The sequence below is a fragment of the Melospiza georgiana genome, chromosome 31, assembly GCF_028018845.1.
Source record: "Melospiza georgiana isolate bMelGeo1 chromosome 31, bMelGeo1.pri, whole genome shotgun sequence".
NCBI lineage: Eukaryota > Metazoa > Chordata > Aves > Passeriformes > Passerellidae > Melospiza > Melospiza georgiana.
Genome location: NC_080460.1, coordinates 728,050 through 743,992, shown reverse-complemented (window position 1 = coordinate 743,992; position 15,943 = coordinate 728,050). Strand labels below are relative to the sequence as shown.

At 51.0% G+C, this 15,943-nt stretch overlaps 1 protein-coding gene across 1 annotated transcript in view; it reads right to left on the bottom strand.

Annotated features, from left to right (window-relative positions):
* The window catches only part of PEBP4 (phosphatidylethanolamine binding protein 4), a 101,710-nt gene extending 98,044 nt beyond the window's left edge, over window positions 1-3,666 (bottom strand). The window contains exons 1-2 of the mRNA XM_058042303.1: window positions 3,453-3,666; window positions 1,140-1,267 (exon numbers count right to left, since the gene is read on the bottom strand). Coding sequence (XP_057898286.1) covers window positions 1,140-1,261 — 122 coding nt within the window. The 5' untranslated portion in view covers window positions 1,262-1,267; window positions 3,453-3,666. The remainder of the gene's footprint in view (window positions 1-1,139; window positions 1,268-3,452) is intronic.
* Between the last annotated feature and the right edge of the window lie 12,277 nt (window positions 3,667-15,943).

Here is a 15,943-nt window from a genome sequence, read left to right as displayed (position 1 = left end):
CCTGTCATCCCTGATGCCGCCAAAGTCACTTCCCAAGGCTCTGCACAGCTGGGGAACAACCCCAGAGATGTCAGATCCAGGGAAAAGGAGCAAAACAGCCAAAACTCACAGGCAAGGGGACGCTGGGATGAACTGTGCCAGGAGGTGACACAAAGGGAATGGCAGGGGCAGGCAGGGGACAGAGGCCAGGCTGGGCAAAAGGTGACACAAAGAGAATGGCCAGGCTGGGCAGGTGACAAGAGGCTGAGCAGGGGACAGCCAGGGGACAGAGGCCCAGCCAGGCAGGTGACAGAAGCCAGACTGGGCAGGGGACAGGCAGGTGACAGGCACCAGGCTGGACAGGTGATAGAGGCCAGGCCAGACAGGGGACAGGCGGGGGACAGAAGCCAGATTGGGCAGGGGACAGAGGCCAGGCTGGGAAAGGGACAGAGGCCAGGCTGGGCAGGAGGTGACACAAAGGCAATGGCCAGGCAGGGGAGGGGACAGAGGCCAGGCCAGGAAGGTGACAGAGGCTAGGCTGGGGACAGGCAGGGGACAGAGGCCAGACTGAGCAGGGGACAGAAGCCAGGCCAGGCAGGAGGTGACACAAAGGGAACGGCAAGGGCAGGCAGGGCAGGGGACAGAGGCCAGGCAGGTGACAGAGGCCAGGCCAAGCAGGAGGTGACACAAAGGGGATGGCCAGGCTGGGCTGGGGACAGAGGCCAGGCCAGGCAGCGGATGGGCAGGGGACAGAGGCCAGGCCAGGCAGGGGACAGAGGCCAGGCCAGGCAGGTGACAGGCAGGGGGCAGAGGCCAGGCTGGGGACAGGCAGGGGACAGAAGGCCAGGTAGAAGGTGACACAAAGGGAATGGCAGGGGACGGGCAGGGGACAGAGGACAGGCAGGAGACAGGCAGGGGAGAGAGGACAGGCTGGGGACAGAGGACAGGCTGGGGACAGAAGGCCAGGCAGGGTCCAGAGGCCAGACCAGGCAGGGGACAGAGGCCAAGCAGGGGACAGGCAGGTGACAGAAGGCCAGGCCAGGTAGGGGACGGGCAGGGGATGAAGGCCAGACTGGCAGGGCACAGGCAGGTGACAGAGGCCAGATAGGAGGTGACACAAAGGGAACGGCAGGTGACAGAGGCCCCAGAGCGCGGCTCACCGGCAGAACTCGTGGTCGGCCTCGCTGAGGGTCTGGAAGATGCAGGTCCGGGAGGCCTCGCTGGCCCAGGCCCCCGGCAGGAGCAGGGACAGCGCCACCAGCACGGCCCCCAGCAGCTTCATCCTGCCCTGGGGACACGGGGACAGCGGGGTCAGCGCCAGGGCAGCCAGCACCCCCCGCCCAAACCAGCCCAGGCCCATCCCAGCCCTGCTCTGTCTGATCAGGGTCCGGTTTGATTGAGAGATGGGGCAACTGAGAGGCACTTCAAAAACTTTTATTCTATTTTTAGTCCCATGTGAAGGGTGAAACAATACAGATATAATTCAATTTGTACATCTATTTCATTTTTATATTTATATTATATATTCATACATATTATATATCTAATATATATATTATTTTTATATATATTATATATTCAATTGTTATAACTCACACCATTGCAATAAGAAGCCAACTATTTTTTAATTACAATTAAAATATACTATATATAATATAGTATAAATATTATATATAGTATAAATATAGTATGAATATATAAGTATATAAGTATATATAGTATAAATATTTATATATAAATATAAAATGTATATAATATATAACAAAATTACAATATTATTATAATAATTGTAATATATGATAACATAATAATATTTAAATAATCTATTATATAATAATATAATATCTTATAATTAATCATATAATTATATATTGATAAAAATATAATGTATAATGTATTATATATTGTATATAATATATATACAATATATAACACACATATATATAATATATAATACATATGTATATATAATATATGTATTATATAATACATATAGTACAATACATTTTTTGGCCTATCAGCTTTTGCCATGCCATACTGTAAATGCTTTAAAGTTCATTATCCAGAATTACTCCTCGTGGCTTTTACTCTAATGCATCATTCACAGTTCTATTTCTCTAAAGTATTTTGTTTTATTTGTGAGGCCATCCTTTAAAACTTGCTCCTAGTTATATTTCTCAACAAAGTCTGTCCTATTCTATGGTACTTCTGAGTTTCTTATCTCAAGGCCTGCAAACTGTGAAAAGTGCATATTATATGGAGATATTTACTATATGTATTATATTGTATTAATTAATAATGCTGTATTAACATTTTAATAGGATGGCAAATGTAGTTTTGTAGTTAAAATGGAACTTTTGTAGTTAAAACAGAAACTGTGGATGTGGGATATTTTTTTAAAGAGAGGAATGAGGTACTTGCACCAGATAGCAGCCACAGGACACCTAAATCTTTCAAAGAGAATTTATTGCTCCATTATCAGAAAAAATGAACTTCTTCCCACCTCACTCGCTTTAGTATTCAGAGGAAGAAGCTGACACTGCCCAGCCAGAATCCTGTGTTTGAATGGAATTTATGCATCATGGATGAGGTGTGTGAATGTGCAACAGGTTATTGCTTTTAAGGGTTAATCCTCTGTTAACGGGGGTCTTTTTTCGGGCTTATTTTGCCCAGAAAAGGTACCTGGACTGTCTGTAACTCTTTATTCTTATTGTCTTGTATTGTCCTAATCCAAATTGACCAAATCTTTTTTACTCTAATTATATTACTATTTTTACAGCCATTTTATTACTATTAAACTTTTAAAATTCTAAAACCAAGCGATTGGCGTTTTTCACACAAACCTCTCAGTTACCCCATCTCCGAGTCAAAAAAGAACCAAATCCGACACTCGTCCATCATTTCCTCCTGCAGCTCCACAACTCTAATCCCGCTTATTCCAGAACGGAACTGTGCCCTACTCTTCTTTCCCAGGAGAAATTGATTTTTCCGGGCAATCCCGAGCCCAGCCCAGCTCCGAGGAGCCTTTCCCATAAGGGCTGGTCCTTGTTCCCCCTCCACGTGTCCCCGGGAATGTCCCCACGTGGTGACACCGCAGCCATCCCGGGGACACCGAGAGGGGACAGAAACCCCATCTCCACCTGCTGCTCAGTCCCCATCTCCACCTGCTGCTCAGTCCCCATCTCCACCCGCTGCTCTCCCAAATCTGACAGAAAATCGGGATCGGGGATGGCTGTGGTCTGTCCGAGGAGGACTCACACCCAGCCAGGACAGCAGGACATGTCCCCAATCCAAGGCTGACCCAGCCACCCCTCCAGCGCTTTTCCCACATTCTGGCCACCCCCTTTTTAAGCCTCGAGGGAGACAAGGGGACACGGGGACGTGGGGATAAGGGGACACGGGGTTGGGTGCCCACCCCAATGCCGAGCCCAGCAGCCAAACTCACAGCCCCGGGCCACCAGAGAGCCACTTACCGGGGTCCTGGGGACGGCTGAGCAGCTCCGAGGCACAGCCCCGAGGTTTGAGGTTGCCGTGGAGATGGTTTCCTTGGCAGGAAGGGACACAAGGGACCGGGAACGAGAGGCAAAGCCCAGGGAAGGGGCAGGCAGCTGCTCCGGCTCTGCCAACGGCTTTAACCCCCGGCAACCGCCCCAACGGCCCCGAACGGCCCCGGGCGCTGCCCCCCAACCCCCGGGCGCTGCCCCCCAACCGCACCCGCGCCTCTCGGGCTGCTCAGGAGCGCTGCGAGCCCCGCTGGGCTCTGCCCGTCTCGCCCATTGCCCGATGGGCTCGGGGGAAGAGGCACATGAAATAAAACACTAGTGAGAAAGAGCCCGGTGTGAGTTGGGATTACAGCAGCGAGGGGGTCGTTACATAATGGAGCGGCGGCTGCACGCTCAGGGAACACGAGCGAGCCCGGCGAGGGGAAAGAGGCGGCCCGGGTTTAACTAATTAGGGACATTAATGGATTGGGAATGATGGGGAGCTTTTAGGGGCTTAATGGGTCCCGTTCCCACGCTGCCGAGATGGGCACAGCCCGTAATTAAAGCCCTGAGCCGGCAAATGGGCTCGCGTGAGTCAGGCTTTTCCCAGGGATGCCGGGCTGGCTGAGTCAGGCTTGGGGTTTGCATCCTCACACGGATGGGGAGGGATGAAAATTCGGGGTGCCCGGCACAGGGCACAGCTGGTGATCAGCAGAAAAGGCCCAGAAATGTGGTCATGGGATGGTGAGGAGGGCAGGGATTTCCTTGGAGAAACGGGGATGTGAATGGAAGTTGAGCAAGGGGCAGGGCAGGGAGTTGGGCACAGGGAGAGGTGGAGATGTGGGCAAGGAGCTCCTGGCAAACCATGGAATGGTTTGGGATGGAAGGACCTGAAATCCCATCCAGAGCCACCCCTGCCATGGCAGGGACACCTCCCAGTGTCCCAGGGTGCTCCAAACTCCCCTTGGACCCTTCAGGGATCCAGGGGCAGCCACAGCTCCCTGGGAATTCCATCCCAGCCCCTCCCCATGCTCATTCCATCCCAATATCCCACCCAAATCTCCCCTTTCCCAGTGGGAGCCATTCCCTGTGTCCTGCCCCTCCATCCCTTGTCCCCAGTCCCTCTCCTGGAGCCCCTTCAGGCCCTGCCAGGAGCTCTGAGCTCTCCTGGATCCTTCCCTTTCCCAGATGAACATTCCCAGCTCTCCCAGTATCCAGAGGAGCTCCAGCCCTGGAGCATCTCCATGGCCCCAGGTCTGGCTCAGGATCCCCTCCAGACCTTTTGCACTGTTTTGTTGTTTTGGGGGGTTTTTTTTGTGAACCCTTTGCAAAGATTCCCCATACAACACCAAGAACCCAAAACGCGATGAACTCAGAACAGAGATTTGGGATTTTTTTTTTTCTTCTTTTTCTTTTTTTTCCCCCCCAAGCCCAGAGGCTGAGAAAAGCCCTTTGCAGAGCCAAAATCAGCCCCTTCCCATCTGGAGGCCTCTCACAGGTCATCCCAAAAGGAATGATTCTATTTTCCCAATGGAAAAGGTGCAGGGGGATCTCCCAGGGATGCTCAGGAAGCAAAACTCAAGGGAGCAACAATTTTATATTTTTTAAAATGTAAAATTTTACAAATTTTCATCTTCCTATGTGAGGCGAACCATGGCTTCCTCCCTAAAAAAAAAAAAAAAAAAAAAAAATCTTTTTTTTTTTTAACAAAGATTTTATTTCCTCCACTCAGGAGAGAGTTTAAAGGGCAACAGGAAACTTGTCCAGCTTCTACCAGGATGAAAAATTCATGGAAAAATGCCAGGGTCGGACACCCTCTGCTGTGTAATGCTCCCGAAAGGCAGGAAACCACAGGAATATTTAATTTTTAAACCCCTGTGGTCTCCAAACCCAGGCCAGGGTGACTCCAGAGCTGCTGGCTTTGCTGTCCCTGCCACATTTCTGGAAAACTGACCCCAGGGATGGGTGATTTCCACCAGCATCCTCCTCCTCCTGTTTGTGCCTGGGAGAAGCAGGAAAATCCCCAGCAGAGGCTGCAGGCAGCATTTTCCCCTCTGGAGAGGATCCTGCTGCAGGAAAAGGCAGCTTTGGTGTCAAACCAGCTCCCGGGGTGGGGGGAAATGGCACCTCAGGTTTGAGATTTTCTGGTTTTCAGTTTCTGCGCTGCTTTAGAGTGGGGGTCTGGGGTTCACGTTAGGGGATGGGGAGCTCTGTGCACAGAGCAGGGAGACAAAACAATTCCTGCTCCAGCTGGGCACCGAGGACAATCAGTGCAGGAACACTAACGTGGGCTGAAGAGAGAAAACGAGGATGGGACTTCATAACCAAAAGCTGGAATTGGACAATGAATGTGATGATGGACCAAAACTTATAAAAGTGAGAGATCCTGTGACCTCATGCATTTTGTGACCATTTTGGTTCATCTTGGGTTCATTTTGTGACCAGTTTGGTTCATCCTGGGCTCATTTTGGGACCTTTTTGTTCATCTTGGATTCATTTTGGGACCAACTTGGTTCATCTTGCGTTTGTTTTGGGACCTCTTGGGTTCATTTTGGGGCCATTTTGGTTCATCTGGGGTTCATTTTGGTTCATCTTGGGTTCATTTTGGGGCCATTTTGGTTCATCTGGGGTTCATTTTGGAATCATTTTGTTCATCTTGGGTTAATTTTGTGATCATTTTGGTTCATCTTGGAACCATTTTGGGACCATTTTGGTTCATTCTGGGTTAATTTTCTGACCATTTTTGTTCATCTTGGGACCATTTTGGGACCATTTTGGTTCATCTTGGGACCATTTTGATTCCTCTTGGGTTCATTTTCTGACCATTTTGGTTCATCTGGGATTCATTTTGTGACCATTTTAGTTCATTTTGGGTTCATTTTGTGACCATTTTGGTTCATACTGGGACTATTTTGTGACCATTTTGGTTCATCTTGGGACCATTTCCTGACCATTTTGGTTCATCTTGGGTTCATTTTCTGACCATTTTGGTTCATCCTGGGACTATTTTGTGACCATTTTTGTTCATCTTGGGACCATTTTCTGACCATTTTTGTTCATCTTGGGTTCATTTTGTGACCATTTTGGTTCTTTTTGGGTTCATCTCGGGACCATTTTAGTTCACCTTAGGAGCATTTTCGTTCATCTTGGGTTCATTTTGGGACCAACTTGGTTCATCTTGCGTTTGTTTTGGGACCTCTTGGGTTCATTTTGGGGCCATTTTGGTTCATCTGGGGTTCGTTTTGGAACCATTTTGTTCATCTTGGGTTAATTTTGTGATCATTTTGGTTCATCTTGGAACCATTTTGGGACCATTTTGGTTCATCCTGGGTTAATTTTCTGACCATTTTGGTTCATCTTGGGACCATTTTGGTTCATCTTGGGTTCATTTTCTGACCATTTTGGTTCATTTTGGGTTCATTTTGTGACCATTTTGGTTCATCCTGGGACCGTTTTCTGACCATTTTGGTTCATCTTGGGTTCATTTTGGGACCACTTTGGTTCATCTTGCGTTCATTTTCTGACCATTTTGGTTCATTTTGGGTTCATTTTGTGACCATTTTGGTTCATCTTGGCACCATCTTGGCACCATTTTGATTCCTCTTGGAACTATTTTGTGACCATTTTGGGTTCATTTTGGGACCACTTTGGTTCATTTTCGGTGCAGGCCTGGCTGAGCTCTTGTGCTTCCCAAGGTGGATCCACGGAGATCCTTTTAATAAATCCCTGTTTTATTCTTTAGCTCTGCCTGGTCTCTGCTCCAGCTCAGCCCTTCCAGGACACCAGATCCAAGCCCAGCTCCTGTCCTGGCCACCTCAGGGTGTTCCCAGGCTCGCTGTCCTGACTAAACCCTGTGGGACTGCAGGAATCTGGTTTTTCCAGCTGGGAAGCCTCTGGCACCGTGCTGGGTGTGATGTTCAGAGCCCAGGGAAGTCCAGGAATTCCTCCCTCATTCCAGGCTGGGATGAGAAACAAAGAGATGCTGCCCTGGGCTTCAAAATTTTCACCTTTTTTGGGGTAAAAACACCATTGAAAACCTGTTTAAAACCTCTCAGTTCTCCCAGCTTTCATGAGGGATATTTCCCAATATTCTGGAAAAAAAAAAAAAAATAAAAAACCCAAACCAAACAAAATTATATCATAATAATTAATAAATAAAAATAAAATAAAAAATAAAAATAAAAATAAAAATAAAAATAAAAATAAAATTAAAAATAAAAATAAAAATAAAAATAACAATAAAAATAATAAATAAAATAAAGCTTTCAAAGCAATCAGCACAAGATTAATTTAATTAATCCAGTGAAGGAATCAACGGAATAAAATTACTGCAGTCCCAACATCAATTCACTTGGGAGCAGATATTTAAATAGACATACAAAAATAAATATATTTTGCATTTGCATCCCCAGCAAACAGCTCCAAAAGCCTCTCAGAGCCGACAAAACAGAGAGGTGGATGAGGAAATTATTTTCCTGTTAATATCAGAGCTTAAAATGCTTTTAATAAAAGGCAACCACCTGAAGGCAGGGAAGGGAGGGAGAGGTCTGGGGCTTGTTTTAACAGCAACAAAGCGCCCGTGAAAGCCAAACCAGCCGAGCTGGGAGCCAAGTTCCACCTGGACTGAGCCATGGGGCCACAAATGGAGCGGTGAGAGGGAAAGGAAGGGGCAAAAGAGGCAAAAACCACCAGGATATCCCACCTGGCTGCTGTCCCATTGCTGCCAAAGTGCCACAATATTCTTCAGGGGAGCTTTAAGATGCAGCTGAGGCAAAAATAGAAAAATTTCGAGGCTCCCCATGACCATCAGCTGAGAGTGAGGAGCTCGCAGAGCTCCCCCACCCGTGCAAAGCCTCCAGCTCTTTGTTTATTTAATGCAGAACCGTCACTTCCCGAGCAGAGTTTCACTTTAAAAGTTCATTAAAAATCTTGTTTTCACTTCCCAGGAAAGCATTGTTTGGAACTTCCCCCCCCTTCCTCCCTTTCCTGTTGATGTGAAACCCAGATAAACCAGGGCCCACCTTGGCGTTTCTGCTCTCCCTGCTCCATAAAAAAGGCAATTTTGGAATTTTCTTGGAATTTTCAGCTTGTTCCCATCCCATTTCGTTGATGTCTCAGCTGTCCCCAGGTGTGAATGGCCTGCAGGGACAGGGAGGTGACACCATGTCCTGGTGTCACCAGTCCTGTGAGGTTTCTTTTACTCCCAATTTCAGGCTGGGCAAAATTTTTAAGTCACCACTGAAGCCATTAAAACCTCAAATCCTTCCTCACCAGCGAGCCAAAGCTCTGGAAAACAAGGATTTATTCTGCTTTTCCCAAGCAAAATTATTTCTGAGCAATCAAAATGCTCCTTGGGCTACCAACAAGACCCACAAGCATCAGGTATTCCAATATTCCAGCATTTTCTTCTCATTTGGGAAGAAATCTGAATTTTTCCAGGTGGCACCTCAATGGAGTCCACTGAGCAAACTGCAAGAAAACAACACCTACAGGCTGAAAAATCACTAAAAAAATGTATTTACACTGCTGATACCGAGCAGCAAGGCAGCACCATTTATTCTGCTATGCCCAAACAAAATTATTTCTGAGCAATAAAAATGCTCCTTGGGCTACCAACAAGACCCCTCAAGCATCAGATCTTCCTTCAATAATCCAGAATTTTCTTCTCATTTGGGAAGAAATCTGAATATTGTTAGGTGGCACCTCCTAGACCCAGAGTCCACGGAGCAAACTCCAAAAAACCAGCACCTAAGGGCTGAAAAATCACTGAAAAAATGTATTTACACTGCTGATACTGAGCAGCAAGGCAGCACCATTTATTCTGCTTTGCCAACAAGAATTCTTCTTTTTACCAACAAGACCCCTAAAGCATCAGGTCTTCCTTCAATAATCCAGAATTTTCTTCTAATTTGGGAAGAAATCTGAATATTTCCAGGTGGTGCCTCCAAAAAAACAACACCCAAGGGCTGAAAAATCACTGAAAAAATGTATTTACACTGCTGATACCGAGCAGCTAGGCAGCACCATTTATTCTGCTTTGCCAACAAGAATTCTTCTTTTTACCAACAAGACCCCACAAGCAGCAGATCTTCCTTCAATATTCCAGCATTTTCTTCTCATTTGGGAAGAAATCTGAATATTTCCAGGTGGTGCCTCCAAAAAAACAACACCCAAGGGCTGAAAAATCACTGAAAAAATGTATTTACACTGCTGATACCAAGCAGCAAGGCAGCACCATTTATTCTGCTTTGCCAACAAGAATTCTTCTTTTTACGAACAAGACCCCACAAGCAGCAGATCTTCCTTCAAAATTCCAGCATTTTCTTCTCATTTGGGAAGAAATCTGAATATTTCCAGGTGGCGCCTGAGCCAACTCCAAAAAACACAACACCTACAGGCTGAAAAATCACTGAAAAAATGTATTTACACTGCTGATACCAAGCAGCAAGGCAGCACCATTTATTCTGCTTTGCCCAAACAAAATCATTTCTGAGCAATAAAAATGCTCCTTGGGCTACCAACAAGACCCCTCAAGCATCAGGTCTTCCTTCAATAATCCAGAATTTTCTTCTAATTTTGGAAGAAATCTGAATATTGCTAGGTGGCACCTCCTGGACCCAGAGTCCACTGAGCAAACTCCAAAAAAACCAGCACCTAAGGGCTGAAAAATCACTGAAAAAATGTATTTACACTGCTGATACCAAGCAGCGAGGCAGCAGCAAAGCCAAGCAAACTTGGCAGGGCCTCGGTGGCCGGGGGAATTCCCTCAGTTTGGGCCCTGCAATCAGAAAAGGAAACAAAACCCACATCCTCCCTCCTCACTCAGCTGTGCCCTGGCTCCCTGTGCCTCTTATCTCCCTCCTCCGTGGCTTGTCCTCACTTTTCCCTCCTTCCCTGGCCAAGAACTCCACGCCAACCACCCCAAGGTCGCCTTCACCTTGTCCTGGCCGAGCCCCTGGGCAGGAGCTTTGTGAATCAAAAACCCCACTGGGCCCCGGCCACGCCATAAATTTGCATCTGAAGCGGTTGGCGGGGCTGGCTCTGCTCCTTGGGGGATTTTGAAGTGGATTTCAGGGATGTGACAGATTTACGGGGCTGGGAGTTCCCCTGGGTCTGTCCAGAGCCGCTTGAGGGGCAGGGGTTAAAGATCCCACAGCATAAAAAGGGCTGAGCCACGTGTTAAAGGGAATTTTGGGGGTTTTTCCAGCATTTATGAGATGCTGGGGCAAAATTTGGAGTGAGGGGGTTGAATTTATCCACCCAAAGCCTTCCTGTGAGCCTCAGGCTGGAACAGCAGAGCTTTAGGCACCGAATGCAGATCCCTGGTGCAGCCTGAGATTAAGAGGGGAGGATTTCTGGCTTTTCCCTTGATACATGCCAAAGCTCCAGCTCTGAACTCTCAGCCCCTCCTGGCCCATTTTCCTGGCCAGGCTGGATTAAACCCTGTCACCAGGACGGTCAGGAGTGAGCACAGGGACAGCTCAGAGCCCCAGAAGGGACTGGACCCACAGGAAAAGGTTGGACCCACAGGAATCTCTGTGGGATCAGGGAAGGGATCCACGGTGATTTCTGCCTTTGGAGATGACAGCAGCTCGGCTGCTGCAGGGATCCCAACAGGAGGAGCTGCCAGGGCAGCACAAACCCAGCAGCAGAGCAGCCTTGACCCCCAAACCTTTCCCTGGCATCACCCCCACTCCTCTGACACAGCCAGGTATTCCAGCAGGAGAAGAGGAATATCTGGTATTTTCTGGGGAAAAGCAATGAGCTGAGTGAGCCCCCCAGAGCTGCCCCCTTCCCACCCCAGACCTCAGGTTTACACGAGCAGGAATGATCCCAACCCCATCTCATCCAATCTCATCCTTTGCAGCACCCGTTGGATCACAGGATTTGGGGATGCAGCCCCTACCCCATCACCCCACCCCAATCCCAAATCCCCATCCCTGAACTCCTCTGGTGAGCCCCCCGAGCCGCCCCCTTCCCATCCCAAACCTCAGGATTACACAAGCAGGAATGATCCCAACCCCATCCCATCCTTTGCAGCACCCGTTGGATCACAGGATTTGGGGATGCAGCCCCCATCCCATCACTCCAATCCCAAATCCCCATCCCTGAACTCCTCTGGCGAGCCCCCCGAGCCTGGCAGCAGCCCCCAGAGCTGCTCCCATCCCATCCCATCCCAAACCTCAGCTCCAGCACAAGCAGGAATTATCCCAATCCCATCTCATCCAATCCCATCCTTTGCAGCACCCGTGAGATCACAGGATTTGGGGATACGGCCCCTACCTCATCACCCCCACACCCCACCCCAATCCCAACCCAAATTCCAACCCCAATCCCCATCCCTGAGCTCCTCTGGCAAGCCTCCCAAGCCTGGCAGCAGCCCCCCAAAGCCGCTCCCTTCCCATCCCAGACCTCAGCTCCAGCACAAGCAGGAATTATCCCAATCCCACCCTTTGCAGCACCCATGGGATCACAGGATTTGGGGATGCGGCCCCTACCCCAGTCCCAGCCCCAATCCCATCCCTGAACTCCTCTGGTGAGCCCCCCGAGCTGTCCCCTTCCCATCCCAAACCTCAGCTCCAGCAGCAGCAGGAATTACCCCAATCCCACCCTTTGCAGCACCCATGGGATCACAGGATTTGGAGATGCGGCCCCCACCCCATCACTCCTGCACCCCACCCCAATCCCAACCCAAATTCCAACCCCAATCCCCATCCCGATCCTGCCAGCAGCCCCCAAAGCCGCTCCCTTCCCATCCCAAACCTCAGCTCCAGCAGCAGCAGGAATTACCCCAATCCCACCCTTTGCAGCACCCATGGGATCGCAGGATTTGGGGATGCGGCCCCCACCCCAGTCCCCATCCCTGAACCCCTCTGGCACGTTCTTGGGGAGCTGCAGCCGGGGGAGGTGACCTTGGGGACAGCAGGGAGGGATGTGCAGCACGGCACGGCGCACCTGGCACAGCCCCGGTGCCTCGGCAGGTACCTTGTGACTGCTGCTGCCGGCGCTGCGGCGCGTTCTGGGCGAGGGCTGCTATTTTGGGCAGAATGTTTTCCCTTGGCCTATATTAAGCACATTCATTTCGCAGTCACAAGGCAGTGCGGCAGCAGAGCGGTGCGGGAGCCGCTTCCCCTCCTCCGGCGGCAGCAGCAGCTCCGCAGCCTGGCAGCTCCTGATCCCAGCAGGGCTGGCACGGCCTGGCACGGCCCAATCCCGGCCCCATCCCTCCGTTCCCACACGCTCCTGATCCCAGCGGGGCTGGCACGGCCCAATCCCAGCCCCATCCCTCCGTTCCCACACGCTCCTCATCCCACCGGGCCTGGCACAGCTCAATCCCGGCCCCATCCCTCCATTCCCACACGCTCCTCATCCCACCGGGGCTGGCACGGCCTGGCACGGCCCAATCCCGGCCTCATCCCTCCATTCCCACACGCTCCTGATCCCACTGGGCCTGGCATGGCTCAATCCCGGCCCCATCCCTCCGTTCCCACACGCTCCTCATCCCACCGGGCCTGGCACAGCTCAATCCCGGCCCCATCCCTCTGTTCCCACACGCTCCTCATCCCACCAGGCCTGGCACGGCTCAATCCCAGCCCCATCCCTCTGTTCCCACATGCTCCTCATCCCACCGGGGCTGGCACGGCCTGGCATGGCTCAATCCCAGCCCCATCCCTCCGTTCCCACACGCTCCTCATCCCACCGGGGCTGGCACGGCCCAATCCCAGCCCCATCCCTCCATTCCCACACGCTCCTGATCCCACCGGGGCTGGCACGGCCTGGCACGGCCCAATCCCAGCCCCATCCCTCCATTCCCACACGCTCCTCATCCCACCGAGCCTGGCACGGCCCAATCCTGGCCCCATCCCTCTGTTCCCACACGCTGAGCCCCTCTGGAGCTCCCCGAATTCCCGCATTAAGGAACATTCCTGTTGTTATCTCGTTGTATCCCATATTTCTCAAGTCCCACCCTGTACCAAGCTGTTCTTCTCTGCAGCACAGTCCTTCATGGGGCTCCTCAGGGGCTCCTCCTGGGCTCTCGACCCACCCCTGTTTATTCCAGTTACCCTCACGAGCTACAGCTGCTGCCCAGCTCGTTTGGAGTAACTGGGACCCACACAGATCTTACAGGGACTCTCTCCATAAGGACCCACTTATTTAATACACAGATCTTACAATACATAGACCTTAACAGGGACTCTCTCCATAACAATACATATATTCAGGCCCCCACACATTCCTGCATTAAGCACTCCCCATTCCCGGATCCTGCAACCACTGGGAATTGCTGCAACCCCGACACGCGACAGCAGCTCGGAGGGAAAGCGTTGGGAAACGCTCAGGTGTGACCTCTGCCAACCTGTGTGGCTGCAGGAATCGGCATGGAAGCGTTTCCACCTTTTCCCTCTTTCCCTCGCACTCTGCTGAGCATCCAGGCCTTGGAAAGGAGATGAATTTCTGCCCCGTGCCTCGTGGATGCTCTAATGGTGATTACAGCCCTTCAGCGATGACAGCAAAAAATAAACAAACACCGCTCCCAGGTGCCAGGGCCCGGCTGGATGAGGCTCGTGGGAAAGCCCTGGGGCAGCGGGATGATGAGGGGATGAGGAAGGAGCATCCTCTGCTCTGACTCAGCTCGGGCTCTGCCCGGTCCCACGAGCTGGGACGGACCGGGAGGGTCCCAGTGATCACCCTGCTGCCCCCTGTGCCAGCTGGGCATCGGGACCCCCGTGGAACCCTGGCTGGGCAGGGGTGGGCTATTCATTCCACATTCAGCCCCCATCAGCTCTTCCCTTCCATCCCTGCTTTGTTTCCTCCCTCTTCCCAAGGCTCTCCGCAGCTGAACCCTTCCCCAAACCCTGCAGGGAAAACCTGGAGCTGGAAGGGTTAAATTGGTTCAAATCCCCGCTGTGGATGCACTTATACCAGATTAACCTTTGCTTCAATAGGCTCCCAAATCACTCTGAACTGGCTTAACCCTTCCCTAAATGGGTTTAACTGGTTTGCAGCAGGGGCTGGTGGAGCTTTAATGAGCTCTCAGCTGAGTCCCAGCCCTGGTGCTTTCCTGGGAATCCCTGAGCCCCCTCATGATGCCCCAAAACCAGTCTGGGGGCTGGAAGGAGGTGAGGGCACTTCCCATATATGGGGGGAATCCTTCAGCGTGAGCATCTTTTCCATAATATTTTCCATCTTTCTTTTCCAGGACATTTTCCAGCTTCTCCCCTGCCCAAGTGTTTTTTTTCACAGCCCTTTGTCCCCCTGGCTCTGAAGGGGACCCCAAAATCTCCCCTATTTACAGTTCCTCACACCAGCAAAGTCACACCTGCTGCCTCTACACCCCAAAAACCCCCTAAGCTGTAAAGTGACATAAAACAGCTCAAACAGCCTCAAGGCCCCCCTTTTCCACCTACCCCTCCTTCCAACACCAGCATCCCCAGTGCCAGGGCTGAGCCTGGAGGCAGTGAGGGCTGGGATCCCCCCAAGGTGATCATTTGGGAACAATTTGGGCGAGACTGGGACCATGTGAAGATCCTCCGGACTGGCAACGCTTCCCTTGCTCTGTGACCCTGCCAAAGAGCCGCCTTTTAGTGCCTCCCACCAAATTAGGCAGAAAAATCCTCCCAAGATCCCTCCCTAAGCTGAGCCGGGGCAAAGCTGTGCCTGCAGAACACCCTGGAGGTGCCGGAGAGCCCCGCAGCACCTCAGGGTGGAGGCGAGGCCAGGGCTGGCCCCGTGTGTGCCGAGCTGCACGTTCCTGCTCTTATCAAACCCACCGGGATCAGCTCCAGCTCTGGCTCCCGTGCCAGGGCTCTGCAGCGAGAGGATCGCGTTCGAGGGGCCCCTCCTGCCCCATTATCCCATTTGGTGCTGCCCCATTATCCCATCGCTCCCCTCCTTTCCCACTGAGTCACTCTCGTGCCTCCTTTCCGTGGCCCGTGGCCATTTCCCCGCTGCTGCCTCGGTTCCCATTGACTCACCCATTTCAGAGCTCACCCTCTCTTTTCCCAGGGCATTTCTGGTCACTCGGGCTCACCTGGCACCTGATTCCTTCCCTGCAGGGACGGGGAGGTGACACTTTGTCCCGGTGTCACCAGTCTTGTGGGGTTTTTTTGCGCTCCCAGTTTCAGGCTGGGCAAAATTTTTAAGTCACCACTGAAGCCATTAAAACCTCAAATCCTTCCTCACCAGCGAGACAAAGCTCTGGAAAACAAGGATTTATTCTGCTTTTCCCAAGCAAAATTATTTCTGAGCAATAAAAATGCTCCTTGGGCTACCAACAAGACCCACAAGCATCAGGTATTCCAATATTCCAGCATTTTCTTCTCAGAGCAGGAGGCAGCTCCAAAATCACCTTCCAGCCTGGGCAGAAATGCCATTCCCAGGCCACTTTCCTTTTCCTGGAGCAAAGGATTCTCCCCATTTCTCACCCTAGCTGCCATCTGCTGCTGTGGGGTGTTTCTGTTTGTTTGTTTGTTTGTTTTCTT